At 40.8% G+C, this 22300-nt stretch overlaps 1 protein-coding gene across 11 annotated transcripts in view; it reads right to left on the bottom strand.

Moving 5' to 3' along the window:
• TFDP2 (transcription factor Dp-2) overlaps positions 1–22300 on the bottom strand; it is an 84852-nt gene that overhangs the window by 54739 nt on the left and 7813 nt on the right. For all 11 annotated transcript variants that reach the window (XM_017862524.1, XM_017862536.1, XM_017862529.1 and 8 more), the window contains exon 2: positions 6866–6969. In XM_017862524.1, coding sequence (XP_017718013.1) covers positions 6866–6969 — 104 coding nt within the window. The remainder of the gene's footprint in view (positions 1–6865; positions 6970–22300) is intronic.

Raw genomic sequence — 22300 nt, 5'->3', positions numbered from 1 at the left:
AAAAAAAAAAAAAAAAAAAAAAAATTGAAATCCCAAACTGAAGTATTAAAGTTGGAGGTAAAAATATACTTTTAATATTCACTTGATATGCTAAGGAAAATGGAGTTTTAAATTTCAGAGTCCTCTTACCAAAAATCCAGACATCCTTAATTTAAATGTTATGTAGTTTCTCTGACAATAGAATTAGTTACACTGGGAAAATCAGATAGCAATTGAACATTATTCTGAACATTTTCCTGCCTTCAATCAACATATTTTATGTGCTACTGCCATCTACAGTTTAAAAAGCCAAGAGAGCATATGTATTCCAAAGGGAAAAAAATTACAAAATTATAAAGTGGTATATTAAGAGATTTCACTATTTGATGGAATTTTGGTTTTCACTGTAAGAAACATGCAGTTTTCACTCTTCTAAAATAAGACAGTCATGAGATTATCTTATACAGTTGACTCTTGAATAACATGGGCTTGAACTGGGCAGGTCCACTTATACATGGATTTTCTTTCACTTCTGCCACCCCTGAGACAGCCAGATCAACTCCTCCTCTTTCTCCTCCGCAGCCTACTCAACGTGAAGGCATCGAGGATGAAGACTTTTATGATAATCCACTTCCACTTAATGAATTATAAATGTATTTTTCTAATGATTTTCTTAGTAATATTTTTTCCCTAGCTTACTTTATTGTAAGAATACAGTATACAATACATATTAACATACAAAATAACATTAATATAACATAAAATGTGTTATTTGACTATTTATGTTATAGTAAGGCTTCTAGTCAATAAGAAGGTATTAACAGTTAAATTTTGGGGGAGTCAAAAGCTATCCATGGATTTGTGACTGCACAGGGGCTGTGCCCTTATCCCTTGCATTGTTCAAAGGTCAACTGTATTATCATAAGATCTATAACATATAACCATAAGAGAGCCTGTAAGAAAAGGGCAAGTATCTTCAACTGAAATAGGTACTGCTAAACTAGTTTTCATAACTACAGAAAACAAATGAAAACTTTTCATGGGGCCTTTTGAAATTTCTATCTACCATTAAGATTTGGCTTCCAAAAGACACGTGAAGTTCAAAGGGCAAGCAGAAACAGAAGGCTAAGAAGCAAATCGGTGAGTTTTTATCCAAGAATTCTTTAACTAAACAAAAACTTTTTTAAAAATCATGGATGAGGGAGTTAGAGGAGAACCAATAATGGCGCTAACTGGGTGTCTTAGTCCATTCAGGCTACTATAACAAACCACCTTAGACTGGGTAATTAACTAATTTTCTTTAAAGTCTTCTGCAAGGAGTACAAAACTGGGTAATTTACAAACCATAGAAATTTATTGCTCACTGTTCTGGAGGTTGCTGAGAGGTCCAAAATTAAAGTGCTGGCAGATTCAGTGCCTGGTGAGGGTTTATTCTCTGCTTCAGAGATGATGCCTTCTGGTTGCATCCTAATAGCAGAAAGGGTCCAGGGTGCTCCCTTCAACCTCTTTTATAAGGGCACTAATTCCATTCATGAGGGTGAAGCCCTCATGACTTCATCACTTCCCCAAAGGCTCTGCCTCTTAATACCACCATAGTAGGGATTAGGTTTCAACATGAATTTTGGAGGAACCCATTCAGACCAGAGCATTCAGTTCCTGGCCCTCTAACATTCCTATTTCACAGGCAAATACATTCATTTCATTCCATAGTCTCACAAGTCCTAACTCCTTCCCCAAATCAGATATGGGTAAGACTCAAAGGTGCAATTCATCCTGAGGCAAATTCCCCTCCAGCTGTGAGTCTGTGAAATCCAACCTGTTTCCAAAATACAAAAATGGGACAGGCACAGAACATGCATTCCCATTCCAAAAGGGAGAAAATAGAAAAGAAGAAAGGGATAATAGGTCCCAACCAATCCAAAACCCAACAGGGCAAACATTAACTTTTAAGGCTTCAGAATAATCTTTGACTTGATATCCTGCCTTCTGGACACACTGGAGCAGGAGTTGGGCCCCCAGGGTACCAGGGGCCCCCATCCCCATGACTTTACTGGGGGCAGCCCATGCTCAGTTCTCCCAGGTTAGAGCTTGAGTCTTCTGCATGTGGCTCTCCCAGGCTGCAGTTGCATGCTGGAAGGTCTACTAGACTAGGGCCTCAGGGAGCGACCCCGCCCCTCTCAGCTCCACTAAGCTTTGCCCTGGCGAGGGTTCCCAGTGGTGGCCTCACCTCTGTAGCAATTCTCTGCCAGGATCTGTTAAGGCTCTCCAGGGCATCTTTTGAAATCTAGGTGGAAGTTATCATATCCCGCAGCTTGTGCACTCTGTACCCATTGGAGATGGCATCACTCAGACAATGCCAAGGTTCACCACCTGTGCCCTCTAGAGGAGCAGCCACATACATACTTGCACTATATTTGGGCCTACCGGAGCCACACCTGGAATGGCTAAGGAGCACTGCGCCAAAATTTGGGGAGCAGACTTGACACAGTGCCAGGAAGGGATTGCCAGGGTTTCATTAGCGCCTGAAGCCCCTCTTTTGATAGTTCTGTCCCCCATGTCTTGGCACTCTGGGCCTGTGATGGGAGGAGCAGCACCGATAATCACTGAAATGCTGTGGTTTTATTCTTCCATTGTTTTGATGAACAGCACCAAGCTTCCACCCATGCACACTAGTCTTCTTTATGAAAAGGTGACTAGGCCACTCTTTTGGTGTTCTCTCCAGAACATGCTTTTTTATTCTTTACATGGCCAAGCTGAGAATTTCCCAAATCTTCACTTCTGATTATAAATTACATCTTTAATTCACTTCTCTCTTCTCACATTTTACTATAAACAGCCAAGAGAAGTCACGTTGATCCTTAAACACTTTGCTTAGAAATTTCTTTGGCCAACTATCCAATTTCACTGATCCTAAGTTCCTCCTTCCACAAAACATTAAAACAGGAAAACAATTCAGTGAAGTCCCTTGCCACTTTTTCGGTGGTTGTTGTTTGGTCGTCTTATAGTGACCCCTCTGTCAGGGTCACTACAGCCTTGGACTCTTGGGCCCAAGTGATCCTCTCTCCTTAGTCTTCTGAGTGGCAAGGACTATAGGTGCCACCATGCCTGGGTTTTTGTTTGTTTGTTTGTTTTCTGAGACAGTCTCGCTCTGTTGCCCAGGCTGGAGTGCAATGGTGCAATCTTTGCTCACTGCAACCTCAGGCTCCCAGGTTCAAGTGATCTTCCTGCCTCAGCCTCCCAAGTAGTTGGGATTATAGGCACCCACCACCATGTCCGGCTAATTTTTGTATTTTTAGTAGAGACAGGGTTTCACCACGTGGGCCAGGCTGGTCTTGAACTCCTGACCTCAAGTGATCCACCAGCCTCGGCCTCCCAAAGTGCTAGGATTACAGGTATGAACCACTGCACCCGGCCTAGCTAATTTTTTATTTTTAGTTTTTTTTTAGTAGAGATGAAGTCTCACTATGTTGCCCAGGCTGGTCTTGAACTCCTGGGCTCAAGACATCCTTCTGCCTTGGCCTCACAAAATGATGGTATTACAGGAATGAGCCACTGCGCCCAGCCTTTTGCTACTCTGTAACAAGGATGGCTTTTCCTCCAGTTTCCAATAACATGTCCTTCACTCCTGTCTGGGACCTCATTATAATGGCCTTTACCATCCATATTTGTGCCAACATTCTGTTTATGACCACGGAGGTACTCTCTAAGAAGAGTGAGTCTTTCTCTACAGCTCTCCTCCTCTTCTGATTCCTCATCATAATCACCCTTAATGGTCCATTCATCTCAAGAGGCTTTTTCCAGGCTGTTCCTCTGAACTCTTCCAGCCTCTGCCCATTACCCAGTTCTAAAGCCATTTCCACAGTTTTAGGTGTTTGTTATGGCAGCACCCCAGTTCTTGGTACTAATTTTTGTCTTAGTCTGCTATAACAAAATACCTTAGCATAGGTAATTTATAAACGATAGAAATGTATTTCTTGAAGTTCTGGTGGCTGGGAAGTCCAGGATCAAGCTAGCAAATTCGGTGTCTAGTGAAGGCTCACTCTCTGCTTCATAGATGGTACCTTCTTGTAGTGTCTTCACTACAGGAAGTGGGGCAAAGAGCTCCCTTCAACTGTTTGTTTTTTATTTTATTATTATTATTTTTTTAGACGGAGTCTTGCTCTATTGCCCAGACTGGAGTACAGTGGCACGATCTCTGCTCACTGCAACCTCTGCCTCCCGGGTTCAAGTGATTCTCCTGCCTTAGCCTCCCGAGTAGCTAGGACTACATGTGTGTCACCATGCTCGGCTAATTTTTTGTATTTTAGTAGAGATGGGGTTTCACTGTGTTAGCCAGGATGGTCTCGATCTCCTGACCTCGTGATCCACCTGCTCGGCCTCCCCAAGTGCTGGGATTATAGCCGTGAGCCACCACACTCAGCAATTTTTGTATTTTTAGTAGAGATGGGTTTCACCATGTTGACCAGGATGGTCTCGGTCTCTTGATCTCATGACCTGCCCACCTCGGCCTCCCAAAGTGCTGGGATTACTGGCCTGAGCCACCGCACCCAGCCTCAACTTCTTTTATAAAGTCACTAATCCCCTCCATGAGAATGAAGCCCTCATAGCTTAATCACTTCCCCAAAGGTCCCACCCCTTAATACCATGACAATAGGGATTAAGCTTCAACATGAATTTTGGAGGGACACATTCAAGAGATAGCAATGGGGTCTTACAACAATTAGGAAACCAAAAACGAAATTCTGATTCCTGTCTAAGAACTCAGAACTAAGGCCGGGCGCGGTGGCTCAAGCCTGTAATCCCAGCACTTTGGGAGGCCAAGACGGGCGGATCACGAGGTTAGGAGATCGAGACCATCCTGACTAACACGGTGAAACCCCGTCTCTACTAAAAAATACAAAAAACTAGCCGGGCGACGTGGCGGGCGCCTGTAGTCCCAGCTACTCGGGAGGCTGAGGCAGGAGAATGGCGTAAACCCGGGAGGCGGAGCTTGCAGTGAGCTGAGATCCGGCCACTGCACTCCAGCCTGGGCGGCAGAGGGAGACTCCGTCTCAAAAAAAAAAAAAAAGAACTCAGAACTGAAAAAAGGACCTCAGAAGTAGGTGGACAAATTAAGTACTTGGGATGGCCCAGTTGAAGGTAGAGTTCCAAATCTCCTCTCCTTCTTGTGACCTTTGTTCTGCTGATCCTGAGATTTACAGTAACTGAGTTAGTACCACACATCACTACTTATTATTAACAGAACTGGACCATGTAAGGACTAACATGCATGTTAGTTCAAACTGACAATGGGAGAAAAATTATATATGCTTCCAAAGGATAAATTCACCTTGGGGTATAGCAGCATTAAACAAACAAAAAATAATAGAAAATAATCTCTCAAAACAGAAGAGTATTGTAAGGGCAAGACTCATAAAAATTTGAGTATGTTTAATTTTGGTGCTAATATAATCACATTTCAAAATGCAAATTTTAAAGTTGAGTGTTTATCTCATTTGCACGTATAGTAGTGGCTGAGGACGGGCAAATGCTTAGCAAATGTCTGAAAATATAACCTGAGCTACCTTGAAATGAGGGCTCTTATTTGAGCTTAAATCTCCATGAGGTTTGGAGCTAGACTACATTCTTCACATACTTACAGTAAATTGTGTTGGATCTTTAGCTTGATTTCTGCAGATGATAAACAGTCCTCAACTAACTAAGGAAAATGTCATGTCAAGAATGTGTCCTAAAGTCTTAGAGACTTTCTGAAACCATTAGGTATGTTAAAAGATATTTTTATCTAAATAATTTTGCATTTAACATAGTCCACAGTACACTGTGGGCGAAATTTATTCTTATTGCTCTACAGATGAAAAGATGGAAACACTGGTAACAAAGAGTTATTGCTTAAATGTTTGAGTACTTTTACTAATGGTGGGTAAGGCCATTTAAATTAGACTTAGTTTCAGAGTAGTGGAATGCAACCTTGTTTATAAATAAGTCTGCTGAAAGTGCTACACACTTCACGCTCTAGCATAATTAATGAATGACTTTACAGAAACAGTTGTTTTCCATTTTTCATTCATTATTTCTACCACTAAAGATTAAAATAAATTGGTATATTGTTTTTTCTCCAGAAGCCTTTAATGAAAGGAGTTTTAAATTAATAGCTCCAGATGTAAATTAACTGTTGGGTCTCAGATTCCATTTATGTGAGACTACATAGTTCAGAGCAGTAAAGGTTATTTTATAAGAAAAAGAAAAGAGGAGGAGGACACAAAGCATAATACATTTCAAATCAATTTAAACAACTAAATACAAGAGAAACCTCATACAGAGAGCAAAAGACTTAAAACTACACATCCAGAATCCACAGATTCAAATATGTGAAAATTAAATATTAAAGAGCACAATGACTTTCTTTTTCTCAAGCTCAAGACTTGACCAGATACACTCAGATAAAAACAGAATGTTTTTTAAAAGTTACTCAGATAACTGAAATTAATTGTAATTTTGTTTTTTTCTTTTTGAGACAGGGTCTTGCTTTATCACCCAGGTTGGAGTGCAGTGGTGCAAACACAGTTCACTGTGACCTTGACCTCTTGGGCTCAAGCAATCCTCCCGCCTCAGTCCTCCAAGTAGCTGGGACTTCAGGCATGTGCCACAGTGCCCAGCTGTTTTTTGTTGAGACAGGGTTTCACCATGTTGCTCAGGCTGGTCTTGAACTCCTGGGCTCAAGTGATCCACCTGCCTCGGCTTCCCGAAGTGTTGGGATTACAGGCGTGAGACACCTACCACTCCTGGTTTAACTGGAATATCTGATCAAACATATTTAATGCAATTATCCTTTAAATTAGTCTTCGCTAAACAAAGTTTCAATTCTAAGATTTGATAATTTTCTTACCATTTGGGGTCCAACATTCACATTTATTGGTCCTAAGGTTTTTGGTAAAATCTTTGTAGGTGAGTTGGTATTGGAAACTGGAAATGCAACAAATGAAATGTTGCCTGAAATGATATCAAAACATTAAGTTAGTATTCTGCAATACCAAGGCCATTTTCTAGCTATATACACCCATGGTCCTAATTCATTTTGTTGAGGTAATTTATAAATATCTTAGGAAGCACATTATGAACAAAACACACCTTACTGAAAAGCCATACTAATTATTGCTTTGTTGTAAGGAATACAATTAACTTTGCTGCATAACTAATCTTACTTATATTTTACTGAAAGTCTATAAAATAAATAGTTCCAATTATTTGACAATTAACTAAGAAACTTTCAGTTGGTCTTTTAGAGGAAAAAATATTTAGAGAATATATAATGCAAATCACAGTTTATATCAGAATTGAGAAAGAGATCTTTAATAGACAAGACGGAACAAATAATATATCTGATGATGAAACATAACATGAAAAGTAAAATAACTATTTAAATTTCTTTATAGTACAAAACATCGAGACTAAAAGCTAACATATTTTCAAACTGTCAAATTGATAATGCTTTAGGGTTTTATAATACTAGAGAAAAAACATGGTGCTAACTAGTTATTAATACTAGAAACAGTGGGATCTGTACCGTGTTTTCAAGTGATCTCAGTACTTTAAATTTCACATTAACATAGCAAACTGCTACCAAGAAAACTCCCCCCTGAAGGAAAAGCCAACCTATTATTTTCTGAACTATAACATCAACTACTTAATTCCCCCGACAAACTTCAGCTTATCAATGCTTCTCTTAGAAGATAACAGTGTAACAAAATATATCAAAGGAGATCATCCAGGAAGTATGTGAAAGGCCAACACTAAAACCCGGGGACAAACAACATTTAAGGTTTGGACAACAAAGACATTTCCTTCTTAGTTGCCTTCCTCAGATGACCCCCGTCTTCCAAAACTTGACCACACTCTTTAATCCCCTTACTATTTTTTTTTTTTTTGAGATGGGGGTCTCTCTCTGACACCCAGGCTAGAGGGCAGTGATGCAATGACAGGTCACTATAGCCTCAAACTCCAGGGCTCAAGTGATCCTCCTACCTCAGCCTCCAAAGTGGCTGACACCACAGGCATGCGTCACCACACCTGGCTAATTTTTTTTTATTTTGTAGAGATGGGGTCTTGCCATGTTGCCCAGCCTGGTCTCAAACTCCTGCGCTTCAAGCAGTTCTCCCCCTTAGCCTCCCAAAGTGCTGGGATTAAAGACTTGAGCCATGGCACCCAGCCCAAATGACTTCTTTTTTCTTTTTCTTTTTCTTTTTTTGAGAGTCTCACTCTGTTGCCGAGGCTGGAGTTCAGTGGCGCGATCTTGGCTCACTGCAACCTCTGCCTCCCAGGTTCAAGTGGTTCTCCCATCTCAGCCTCCTGGGTAGCTGGGATTCCAGGCACCCGCCATCATGCCCGGCTAATTTTTGAGTTTTAGTAAAGACGGGGTTTCACCATATTGGCCAGGCTGGTCTCGAACTCCTGACCTTGGGTAATCCGCCTGCCTCAGCCTCTCAAAGTTCTGGGATTACAGGCGTGACCCACCGTGCCTGGCCCAAAATGGCTTCTTTCATCTCTGCTCTGCACTTTCTGCCTCTTCAGGGATCTCACCCATTAATTATCTACTCTGTCTCCTGAACTTTCAACTATTCCATTGGCCCTTTCCCTTCAGTTTTTGTAGAGTTCATTTTCCCCCTAATTCCACAAATAAAATCAAATTATATTTATTGTATCCACTCAGCAAGTCCAAGTACCCAAATCTGCTTCTACTTCCTGTTCTCACTCTTGATATATGACTGAGCCCTCGTATATGATCATTGAATCCACCCAATGATCCAATCTAGAAATAATCTTCAGATCTTCACTCCATCTCCTCCTCATTCAACTGACCACCGTATTTGTTATTTCCTTATTCTAGTTCCTTTATGCCAGCAGTCCCCAACCTTTTTAGCACCAGGGACTGGTTTCGTGGAAGACAGTTTCTCCACAGACGGGGGTGAAGGGAGGTATGGTTTTGCAATGATTCAAGAACATTACATTTATCGTGCACTTTATTTCTATTATTATTACATTGTAGTATATAATGAATTAGTTATACAAATCATCACAATGCGGAATCAGTGGGAGCCTTGGGCTTGTTTTCCTGCTACTAGAAAGTTCCATCGGGGAGGGATGGAGACAGTGACAGATCATCAGGCATTAGATTCTCATAAGAAGTGTGCAATTTAGATCCCTCACATGCACAGTTCACAATAGGGTTTGTGCTCCTATGATGATCTAATGCCGCTGCTGATCTGACAGGAGGCGGAGCTCAGGCGGTGATGTGAGCGATGGGGAGTGGTTGTAAATACAGATGAAGCTTTGCTCACTCACTGGCTTGCCTGCCTGCCACTCACTTCCTGCTGTGTGGCCCAGTTCCTAACAGGTCACGGACTGGTACCTGGTGGCCCGATTGGGGATCCCTGCACTATGCTGCTGGCACTCATTTAATTTGCAACTTCATATCTGGTTTGAATACAGTTACCCTCTAACTCAGTTGACTGACAATACTGGCTGTCCAATGGAATCGCCTGGGGAACAATGAACAATACCAATGCCTAGGATCCTAGAGCTGCCGATATAATTGATCTGGGGTGAACCTGGGCATTGGGCCATTAAACATTCTCCAGACAGTTCCAATGTGCGGCTAGGGCTGAGCACCATCGCTCTTACTAGATATCCTACCTCTAACAGCTTTCCTAGCCACTCCATGCATCTATAACAAACCAGTCTTTCAACTGGCAAAATTGCTTTGAATACTCCCCTAATTATGGTTTTTAAGGACTCCACAACACTTCCTAAAAGCCTCTCAGACTCCTCAACATGGCACAAAAGCTCGCAGTGGACATCTCACCCCTGCCTCCTTTCACAGCTTCATCTTCAGTTGCTCCCTCCACATGTACCCCGCAATCCAACAGATTAAATACTTTACATTTCCAGAGAGGCTGCAATTCAACTAACTGGCTTTGGCATACACCTTTCCATCTGTTGAGAAGGCCCTTCTCTACTGAGCCAACTCCTACCTACTAGCACTTCAAAATGGATGGCTTCCACACCATTTTCTGAGCAATTATTATGTCCCCAGAGTCTGTTCCAGAGGTTTCCTATATATACATACATATATGTATGTACATATAAATATACACACATACATGTATGTACATATAAATATACACACACATATAAAGTGTATATATACACATATATATGCGCGCGCGCACACACACACACTCTTGTCCTAAGCATCGATGAGGAAAAAAGTATATACACACACACACACACACACACATTTTATGTGTATGTATATATGTATGTGTGTATACTTTTTTCCTCATCGATGCTTAGGATAACAGTGTGAAATAGATTATTAATGACCCTATTTTATATATTAAGAAATTGAGATTGAAATTAAATACAAGGTCCCATGGTAGTGAAGCCGATATCTCCACCTCCAAAGCCTCTGCTCTATGCATCTCCTCCTTCTTAAAAGCTGTCCCATCCCCTGTGGTCTAAATTCTGGATATTCCTCTTCTGGCTTCTCATAAAACCTGTTATCACTTACTTGTAATTCTATTATAAATGGGCTACGTCTCTCAGCTTTGTATCCTAGCACCTAGTTTAGTCCTTGGAACAAAACAGGTGCACAAATGATAAAAACCGTTTGATCAGCCAAGATTGAAAGTATTACCTTTCCTAATCTGGATGCCAAACTTCCTGCAATACAGCTTAAATTACAACCCTTGTTATTTTTCCAACCAAGATCATAACTCATACTGAGTTTGAAATCAATTTAAACAGCAGGTCCTTTGTTTATTTCGCTTTTAACATGACTGAACTGGTATTATCAAATAAAGTTTCCCTACCTTGCAATTGTGCAACTGATTTTCTTAAAACAAAATGTGGCCGGACAGTGGCTCACGCCTGTAATCCCAGCACTTTGGGAAGCCAAGCAGGGCAGATCACCTGAGGTCAAGAGTTCGAAACCAGCCTGGCCAACATGGCGAAACGCTGTCTCTACTAAAAATACAAAAGTTAGCCAGGCGTGGTGGTGCACACCCATAATCCCAGCTACTTGGGAGACTGAGGCATGAAAATCACTTGAACCGAGGAGGTGGAGGTTGCAGAGAGCCGAGATAGCGCCACTGCACTCCAGCCTGGGCAAAAGAGCAAGACTGTCTCAAAAAAAGAAAAAAGAACAATAAATTGACAAAACAAAAATTTACAGTCCAGAAATAATTTCACCTATATACGAAAGTTTTGTACGTGATAAAGGTAGTATTTCAAACCAATGATGTTGAGACAAGAGACTATCCATTTGGATAAAAGAAATTTTAGATTTCAATTTATCACACTGAACAAAACAAATTTCAGAAAATCAAATATTTAAACATAAAATTAAAACTTAAGAAAAAATACAATAATATTTTTATAATCCTGGAATGAGGAAGGCCCTCCTCACCGTGTTACAGAATTCAGATATCTTAAGTGAAAAGACTGATGGATCTGACTACTTAAAAATCAAAACTTTCTCTATAGCAAGACTTAATATATTTACAAGACAAACGTCAGGCTGGTAAACAAATGTGCAATGCACAGGTCATTTGATTACCATTCTTAAAAAAATTTTGTTTATTTAACCTACTGTTATGAATTAATAAGAAAAAGGCAATATCCCAATATAAAAATAGATCCGGTATATGAAGAAATACAGATGCCATTGATCACATGAAAAGATGCTTGATTTTAATAATTAAAAAACTAACTTTTGGGCCAGGCGCGGTGGCTCACACCTGTAACCCCAGCACTCTGGGAGGCCAAGGTGGGCGGATCACAAGGTCAAGAGTTCAAGACCAGCCTGGCCAACATGGTGAAACCCCATCTCTACTAAAATACAAAATTAGCTGGGCATGGTGGCATGTGCCTGTAATCCCAGCTACTTGGGGGGCTGAGGCAAGAGAATTGCTTGAACTTGGGAGGCAGAGGTTGCAGTGAGCCAAAATCATGCCATTGCACTCCAGCCTGGGTGACAGAGTAAGACTCTGTCTCAAAAAAAAAAAAAAAAAAAAAAAATTTTTTTTGCATACTAGACTGATAAAAAATTAACAAGTCTGATAATGCACTGAGTTGGTAAGGATGTGGCAAAAAAGGCACATTTTAAAAATATTGACTTGGCACCTACTAATCTATGTCAAGAACTAAGGCTAAGCATTAGGATATTCAGTGAACAAGCAACATTGTTCCCTGCACTCAAGGGACTAACATACTCTGTTAGTGAAGGGAATACTGTAGAACCTTTCTGGAGGTTCTGATGATGTGTTGATGTGTTGATTTTAATTAGAAAGGAATAAACTGACCATGTGTTAGAATACAAAATTCTACATAAATACTTTAAAAAGAATTCTACACTTTTTTTTTTTGAGACGGAGTCTCACTCTGTCCCTCAGGCTGGAGTGCAGTGGTGCGACCTCGGCTCACTGCAAGCTCTGCCTCCCGGGTTCACACCATTCTTCTCCCTCAGCCTCCCCAGTAGCTGGGACTACAGGTGCCCACCACCACGCCCAGCTATTGTTTTGGATTTTTAGTAGAGACGGGGTTTCTTGATCTCCTGACCTCATGATCCGCCTGCCTCGTCCTCCCAAAGTGCTGGATTACAGGCGTAAGCCACCATGCCCGGCCTATAATTCTACAAATTTTAAAGCTTTTTTCCATCTCAACAAATACCCTCTGTTGCCTAAGTGGTAAGCTAATGTCTGGCTTCTGTGACATCATGATTGACAACGGGCATACCCTCTGACTAGCAATTCCTCTGGTGGAAATATAATAAACTAGGCAGATAAGAACAATTGTACGTGTCCTGGGATTGGAGCACGGTGGAGAAAAGCTAAGGCCTACAAACAATTTAAGTGTTTAAACATCTTCTAGTACATGTGCATGATGGAATATTATATAGTCCCTAAAAATACAAGCATGTATTGCCATGGAAAAATGTCCTATTATAAAAGAACACGATTACATTTACCTGAAAACTACATATACGTATATTTTCACATTTTTTTTATATATTCATAAAAGTCTGCCAAGAGAAACCACAAATTTAATAGTGGTTAGCTCTGATGAGTAGCACGGAGAAAGCATTGTTTTATACTTTTTATTATTTGAAAAAAACATTTTATGAACATGCATGCACGTGTTTTATAATTTTAAAAGCTACTGTCGCCAGGTGTGGTGGCTCACGCTTGTAATCCCAGCTCTTTGGCAGGCCAAGGCAGGAGGATCACGAGGCCAGGAGTTTGAGACCAGCCTGATCAACATGGTGAAACCCCGTCTCTACTAAAAATACAAAAATTAGCCAGGTGTGGTGGTGTGTGTCTGTAATCCCAACTACTTAGGAGGCTGAGGCAGGAGAATCGCTTGAACCTGGGAGGTGGAGGTTGCAGTGAGCCAAGATCGCACCACTGTACTCCAGGCTGGGTGACAAAGCGAGACTCCGTCTTATAAATAAATAAATAAATAAATAAATAAATAAATAGGTTACTATCATTCTGAAAGACAGAGAGAATGAATCAGCCATAGCTACTAAAACAAGTTGAAGATCTAGAAATGATTGTCTCATAAGTAGTAAAAATGAAATTTGCTTTAAAAGTAGTTAAAAGGACTCCATTAGAATTCCAATAGCTGCAATACCCAGAAATAAAAGCCACATGTTTAGACAAAACTTACTTTCATCAAATCAACTAAGTTCAGCAGCAGAAATATATATATATATTTTGACTCAAAAAGACACCTTTAAATAGATTATAAAGATTCAGTCAACCAAAATTTCAGCCAGGCTGAGAGAAGTAAATAAAGTCTAAACAGTTTTTCCTAAGTGCGTGGCCTAAGTTCATAGCTCCTTGGCAATAGGAGCTTGACACTGTCCAGAAGCTGATTCCTGGGACTCAGTGTATTAAAAACAACAATTTTTAAAGTTGCCTGGATTTTGGTTCTGGCAATTCCCTCAATTAACTAAATGAGATCAATCACCTAGGGAAGTGGCTAAGAAACAGAACTAAAAACTTATGCCAGATGTTGGCTCAGGCACAAGATTTTGGCTCAAATATTATTTCAATTTATTGAGTAATATTTTTGTTTTCCACTAGAATTGTCTAGACACCATAGATTTTTTTTCCACTCATAATTCTTTAGGGGGTTCCAGTTACAATTAATCACCTTCAATATGTCCAATTAAAATGAAAAAAAAATCCAGTTACATAATTGTGGTTAGTTTACATGATGCTTATATAAATTTTTTTCCATGGCATAGACTTTCTGAAAAAAACTTTCTTTGCTTGAATTAGCTTTAGGAAAAACCGTCTTCACCCAAGCCTACATCACATCCTCCTACAAGAACCAAATTGGTAACTTACTATAGGAAAGAATACATCTTTTTTGTGGGTTTATAAATGTCTTAAAGTAGAAGCAATGGTATAGACCATATATACAGGGTCCAACTTCACAGGACAAGCTAACCTATAACCTAAAATAAAAGTTTCTGGTTTGTTTTGAGACAGGATTCTTGCTCTATCATTCAGCCTGGAGAGCAGTGACACTATCAGAGTTCACCGCGGCCTCAAACTCCTGGCTCAAGTTATCCTCCTGCCTCAGCTTTCCAATGAGCTGGAACAACTGGTGTGCACCACCATGCCCAGCTATTTTTTTTTAATTTTTATTTTTTTGTAGGTAGGGGGTCTCACTATATTGCCCGGGCTGGTCTCAAACTCTTGAGCTGAAGCCATCCTCCCACCTTGCCAAAGCACTGGGATTACAGGCATAAGCCACCACACCCAGCATAAGTAAGTTAAAATGACCTAGATTGTGGTGGTGTATGTGTTTGCTGAAGTCCCAATTATACCTTAATAAAATGATGGAAAAATGTAACATGGGCGAGTTCATATTAATTAGTAAGATGCTAATTATAGATTATACCATCCTCTGCTTTTCCTCTTCTGTCACCTCAACTGGCTCTTAAAAAAAAATACAGGTAGTTCATCTTCTTGTCTAAAAAACATCCCTTCAGCTACTGTTCCTTTTAAGTCTCCTGCATCATCACAATCTTTCCCTCTCTGCCAGATCATTCACATCAGTACATAAACATGCATAATTTCTTCCACCTCAAAAACAAAAAACAAACCAACTTTTCTTGACCATCCACAGTCCTCCAGTTACCAACTAATTTGTTGCCCTCTACAGCAAAACTACTCACAAAATCTGCCAGCATTTGCTGTTTCCACTTCTTCCATATCTGTTTCTTTTGAACCCTCTCTTCCCAATTTTCCCCCACAATTCCACTGAAATTCTTGGCCTTCAATTTATTTTAACCTTCCATGTACTCTGACACTTTTTTTTTTTTTTTTTTGAGACGGAGTCTCGCTCTGTCGCCCGGGCTGGAGTGCAGTGGCCGGATCTCAGCTCACTGCAAGCTCCGCCTCCCGGGTTTACGCCATTCTCCTGCCTCAGCCTCCCGAGTAGCTGGGACTACAGGCACCCGCCACCTCACCCGGCTAGTTTTTTGTATTTTTTAGTAGAGACGGGGTTTCACCATGTTAGCCAGGATGGTCTCGATCTTCTGACCTCGTGATCCGCCCGTCTCGGCCTCCCAAAGCGCTGGGATTACAGGCTTAAGCCACCGCGGCCCGGCCATACTCTGACACTTTTTAAAATCACACTTTAGAAACACTTTCTTTAGAAACACTTTCTCCACTTGACATCCAAGTCACCATTTTCTCCTGGTTCTCCTCCCAATCTACTGGCCGCTCCTTCTCAGCCTTAGTTGCTGGCTCCTTTCTCTCTAAACATTTGGGAGCCCCTTAGCTCGGTCCTCCAACCTCTCGGCTGTGAGCCCTTCCTCATGAGATGATCCCATCTTAGTCTCCTGGCTTTAAATATGCTGATGACTCTGGTGCATATTTCTCCGGATTAAATTTATCCCTCCAACTTTGGATTTACATATCCACTATCTTCTCATTATCTCCATTTGATGTGTCATATGTATCTCATATGACACATCATATCCAAACTTAACATATCCAAAATCTAACTCTGGACTGCCCCCACCCCACCCAGAAACCTCCTTCTTCATCTCAGTAAATGAAAACTCTTCAACTGCTCAGACTGAAAAGATTACCGTTGAGACCTTGATTTCTCTGATATCCCACGCTCAATTCATTCATAAATCCTGCAAGCTGGATCTTTAAAATACAGCTTGAATACAACCACTTCTCACCTTCTCCTCTGCTATCACTCTGGTCCAGGACAACATCTTGGCTTGAATTACTGCAATAGCTTCCAGATGCAGCTCCATGCTGCTGCCCACCCTACCCCACAACTCTATTTCCATGCTCTCTAATACAGTAGTCGCTAGACACAGGTGGCTACTTGAGCACTTGAAATGTGGTCAGACCTGGATTTTAAGTTTATTTAATTTTAATTAACATATTTAAAAACTAAAGCAAATGAAGTATTTTCCCATTAAACACAACTTTATCATTTTGATAGGGCTATATTTCACTTCAATTGTTGAAAATTTAGCATCTAAACTGAGATGTGCTCTAGTTATAAAATACACATCAGATTTTGAAGACTTAGCACGAAAAACTATAAAACATCTGACTAATGTTTATATTGATATGTTGGCTGATAATGTTTTTAACTTTTTAATTTTATTTTCTCTCTAAGGAGAGATGGAGTCTTGCTCTGTCACCCAGGCTGGAGTGTAGTGGTGCGATCTCAGCTCATTGCAACCTCCATCTCCTGGGTTTGAGCAATTCTCCTGCCTCAGTCTCCCGAGTAGCTGGGATTACAGGGGCCCGCCACCACGCCCAGCTAGTTTTTACAGAGACAGAGTTTTTGCTATGTTGGCCAGGCTGGTCTCGAACTCCTGACCTCGTGATCCACCCACCTTGGCCTCCTAAAGTGCTGGGATTACAGGCGTGAGCCACCAAGCCTGGCAACATTTTTTTTTTTTTTTTTTTTTTAAAGACAGTCTCACTCTGTCAGCCAAGCTAAAGTGCAGTGGTGCGATCTCAGCTCACTACAACTTCCACTTCCTGGGTTCAAGGAATTCTCCTGCCTCAGCCTCCTGAGTAGCTGGGACTACAGGTGCCCGCCATCACGCTTGGCTTTTTTTTTTTTTTTTTTGAGACGGAGTCTTGCTCTGTCACCCAGGCTGGAGTGCAGTGGCGCGATCTGGGCTCACTGCAAGCTCCACCTCCCGGGTTCACGCCATTCTCCTCTCTCAGCCTCCCGAGTAGCTGGGACTACAGGTGCCCGCCACCATGCCCGGCTAATTTTTTGTATTTTTAATAGAGACGGGGTTTCACTGTGTTAGCCAGGATGATCTCAATCTCCTGACCTCCTGATCCGCCCGCCTCAGTCTCCCAAAGTGCTGGGATTACAGGCATGGCGACCGCACCCGGCACTGTTTTGTATTTTTAGTAGAGATGGGGTTTTGCAATGTTGGCCAGGCTGGTCTCGAACTCCTGACCTCAAGTGATCCACCTGCCTTGGCGTCCCTAAGTGCTGGGATTACAGGCATGAGCCACCACACCTGGCCGGATGGTAAGTTTTAGTAAATGTCTGTATAATGTTTTAATAATGTTTGGGTTCAATAAAATCCATCATTAAAATACATTTCACCTGTCTCTTCATACTATTAAAATGTTGCTACTAGAAAATTTGCAATTACATAAGTGAATTACATTATATCAGTAAACCCAACTGGTTTATCCTTCACACAGCACTCAGAGTGATCCCACTACATGGAGGAGTCCTCTTCAAAACTCTCCAACTGGCATCACATCTCAGTTAGCTTGAGTCCTTAATGAGGGTTTACAAAGCCCTGTATCATCTGCAGTCCTCTTTCTGACCTTGTCACCTGTCAGTCTCTCCCTACTTCATTTCTCTACATTCACACTGATCTCTTTGCTGTTCTTCAACCCATGCCAACCAAATTTCTACTTCATGGCCTTTGTCCTTCAAGTCTCCTCTGCCTGGAATCCTCCCCCAGATATCCTACGTGTCTTATTCCCGTTTCCTTCAAGTCTGCTCAGTCGACACGGCGGCAGAGATATCTACCACCCTGTATCAGCACTTCCTAATTTACTATACTTTATTTTTCCACCATAGTACTTACCTCTATATGACACATTACATATTGATATTTACTTATGTAATTACTCAGTGTCTTGTCACTCTCAGAATGTTAAGTTCTACAACAATAGGGGCTTTGCCATCTCATTCGTTGCTCCAGCTAGGTGTCTCCAGCACCTAGCATAAGCAGAGCTTGATAAATATTTGTTGGATGAATAAATTGATAAGCACATGAATGTCTACATGCAAGCATATATACAAATTCATAAAACTACAGTATACAGTGAAAACTGAGTCTCCTGCCATCCCGAATCACCACCAAAATATTCCCTTCCTTAGTGACAGCTGTGGTGCCAGTTTGTCGATAAGCTTCCAAAAATATCCTAGGCATATACAAACACATATGCAAAATATCTTTTTTTTTTTTTTTTTTTTTTTGAGACGGAGTCTCGCTCTGTCACCTAGGCTGGAGTGCAATGGCATGATCTTGGCTCACTGCAACCTCTGCCTGCCAGGTTCAAGCGATTCTCCTGTCTCAACTCAGCCTCCTGAGTAGCTGGGATCACAGGACATGCCACCATGCCTGGTTAATTTTTGTATTTTTAGTAGAGACGGTGTTTCACCATGTTGGTCAGGCTGGTTTTGAACTCCTGACCTCGTGATCCACCCACTTTGGCCTCCCAAAGTGCTGGCATGACGGGCGTGAGTCACCGCGCCCAGTCAAAAAAAAATCCTTTTTTTCTATCAGTCTGAGTGTTGCTTTTAGATCTATCTCAGATGTCTTTCCATATCTGTAGATGTAGTGTTGCCTCAATATTTATTTATTTATTTATTTATTTATTATTTATTTATTTATGAGATGGAGTCCCACTCTTGTCATCCAGGCTGGAGTGCAGTGGCGCGATCTCGGCTCACTGCAACCTCCACCTCCTGGGTTCAAGTGATTCTCCCGCCTCAGCCTCCTGAAGAGCTGGGATTACAGTCACCCATCACCACGCTTGGCTAATTTTTGTACTTTTAGTAGAGACGGGGATCTCACCATGCTGGCCAGGCTGGTCTCGAACTCATGACGTCAGATGATCCACCTGCCTTGGCCTCCCAAAGTGCTAGGATTACAGGCATAAGCCACCATGCCCAGCCTCAATGTTTATTTTATTAGCTACATAGTTTTCTCTTTTATGGCTCTAACAGTCTATTTATTGAGCTCCTAAATAATGGAAAAGCTTTTAGTATTACATATACTACTGCAATGACTATACATATGTCTTTACCCACATTACTTGTATCAATTGTGCATTTCTCCCTTTAGAAATGCAAGAAGTGTCCATTTACATATATCCTCATTAATCTAGTTTTTTATTTTATTATTTTTTAAGAGATGGGGTTTCCTTCTGTCACCCAGACTAGAGTGTAGTGGAACAATCAAAGCTCACTACAGCCTCAAACTCCACGGTTCAAGCCATCCTCCCTCTCAGTCTCCTGAGTATGCCACCACGTCTAGCTAATTTTTAAACTTTTTTGTAGAGACAGGGTCTCACCATGTTGCCCAGGCTATTCTTGAACTCCTGGGCTCAAGCAATCCTCCAACCTCAGCCTCCCAAAGTGGGACTATAGGTGTGAGCCACCACGCCCAGGCAACGTGTTTTTAAATTTTATTTTCTTTGACAACTTTTACATTTAAAATTAAGTATAGTAACTCATTTTGGTCTTATTTTGGTTTTAATATATTGTTATGAGTACAGATGAGCATCTTTTGTTTAAAAGTTATGTAAATGTTCCTTTTTTTGCTAGAATGTCTTTAAATATTGAAGGAATACGTTTATTCTATTATACTTGCTGCAAATATTTCCCCAATGGAACAGTGTTTGCTTTCATATATTATTCTTTGCACATTTTAAGAATGTAGTCAATTTTGTAATTTTAAATGACTTTTGTGTCAAACTTTAAAAGGCCTGTGTGTGTTTAAATATAAAAATGAAGGAAGTGAGGCTAATTGCCAGGGTTTTCCTAAATTTACCTTTGCTCCCTGGAAGTGCACTTTATACATGCACTTTAAACATGCTGTGTTTTACTTATTGTACAAGTTTTATATCTCCAGTTGGATATGCTGTTCTTACAAATTAATTATCAGCAGTTAGAATGTATACTAAGATTATATTAAACACCCCCCCGTTTTCTTATACAATTTTAAAGCCTTCATTTTAAATTATAAATCCTTGATCCACCTGGAATTTATCTGATATAAGTGACAGATCCAAAGTTTTCCCTCCCAGTTAGCCACTTTTTTTTTTTTTTTTTTTGAGACGGAGTCTCGCTCTGTCGCCCAGGCTGGAGTGCAGTGGCCGCATCTCAGCTCACTGCAAGCTCCGCCTCCCAGGTTCACCACTTTTAATGAATAATCCACTCACTTTCCTCCATGCTGATATGAAATGCAACCTTGAGTTTACTTATTTGGGTCAATTTATTGATTTTCTATTCTGCTCCACTGATCTGCCTCTTCATATGCCAGTTCCCCATGGTTTTGTTTCATTCATGATTAACAGTTTCACAAAAGAATAAGCTGAGTTCGAAAAAGAAAGTAGTGTCAGAGCATTTCCTTCCTTCCTGTACTACCTTTTAACTATTTGTTAATAACTACTGTAAAAGACTATCAATTAGCTTCAACTACAGTACTGAAGAGGTCAAGTCACAGGTCAATTCTAGAACAGGCAATTTGTTTTGCAAAGAGAAATGATTTCACAACCTTAAGACTGTATTTCTAATTTTAGCCAGCCATCTAGAAAGCAATATATGTAACTGAAAACAAAGTAGACTAGGGAGAAAGGATATGGATGACTCAGGGGATATCTATCACCTGTATTTCAAAAATAACTCTTGGGCCAGGGACGGTGGCTCATGTCTGTAATCCCAGCACTTTGGGAGGCCAAGGTGGGAGGATCACGAGGTCAGGAGTTCGAGACCAGCCTGGCCAACATGGTGAAACCCCGTCTCTACTAAAAATACAAAAAATTAGCCAGCAGTGGTGGTGTGCGCCTGTAATCCCAGCTGCTCAGGTGGCTGAGGTAGGAGAATTGCTTGAACTCGGGAGGGGGAGGTGGAGGTTGCAGTGAGCCAAGACGGTGCCACTGCACTCCAGCCTGGGCGACAGAGCAAGACTCCATCTCGGGGGGGCGGGCGTGGGGTGGAGGGGAAGAAAGAAAGAAGAAGAAAATAACTCAGGCTCTGTAGGTCAACATCTATGTAAATGAAATAAAAACAAAGACAAACTTTGCAGTTACTCTGACTTCCTTCATTTTATGTTTAAATATACTCATATGCCTTTTCTTTAAAAAAAAAAAAAAAAAAAGTTTTCAGGCCAGGTGTGATGGCTCATGCCTATAGTCCCAGCACTTTGGGAGGCTGAGGCAGGAGGATTGCTTGAGTCCAGGAATTCAAGACCAGCCTGGGCAACATAGTAAGGCCTCGTCTCTACAAAAAAATAAAATTACCCAGGTATAGTGGCACACACTTATGGTCCCAGCTACATGGGAGGTTGAGGCAAGAGGATCTCCTGAGCCCAGGAAGTCGAGGCTGCAGTGAGCTATGTTCATGCCACTGGACTCCTATCTAGGTGACAAAGCAAGACCCTGTCTCCAAAAAAAAAAAAAAAAAAAGTTTTCACTTTATTTACTAACTAGTATTACCTATCTGCACATGCATATTACACCACTGTTATGTTTTATTTTGATGCATTTGTACTGAACCATGTTCGCCAAAGTTACTAAGATTAAATCCAAAGGTAATTACCATTACAAAACTTTTTAACTGAATGACCTCAACATCACTATAATTGGGATGGGTGACAAAGAGAAGACAAAAAAGTTCATAATATCTCCAAAGTATAATAGTTAAAGTGTCCTCTGGAACCTTCCTCTCTCTATTTGGTTCTAAAAGGAGATCAGGTATTCCATTGTGCAAAGATAAGGACACAAGATCTGACACGCACATTCCTACATATCACATACATGGAAGGAAAAGTGTGAAAGTTTCTGCAGCTGTCAGAACACAGAAAACTTTCGGGATTCACCCAAATGGATCACCTAACCAGAATCTTTCCAAAGGATCCTTGAAATGACCATCATAAGAAGTGTATTTATAGCTCTATGGTCATATTTCTAAATGAATAATTTTTTTTTTTTTTTTTTTTTTT

Source organism: Rhinopithecus bieti, unplaced genomic scaffold (genome assembly GCF_001698545.2).
Source record: "Rhinopithecus bieti isolate Rb0 unplaced genomic scaffold, ASM169854v2 scaffold_2654, whole genome shotgun sequence".
NCBI lineage: Eukaryota > Metazoa > Chordata > Mammalia > Primates > Cercopithecidae > Rhinopithecus > Rhinopithecus bieti.
This window is presented reverse-complemented; position numbering and strand designations above follow the sequence as displayed.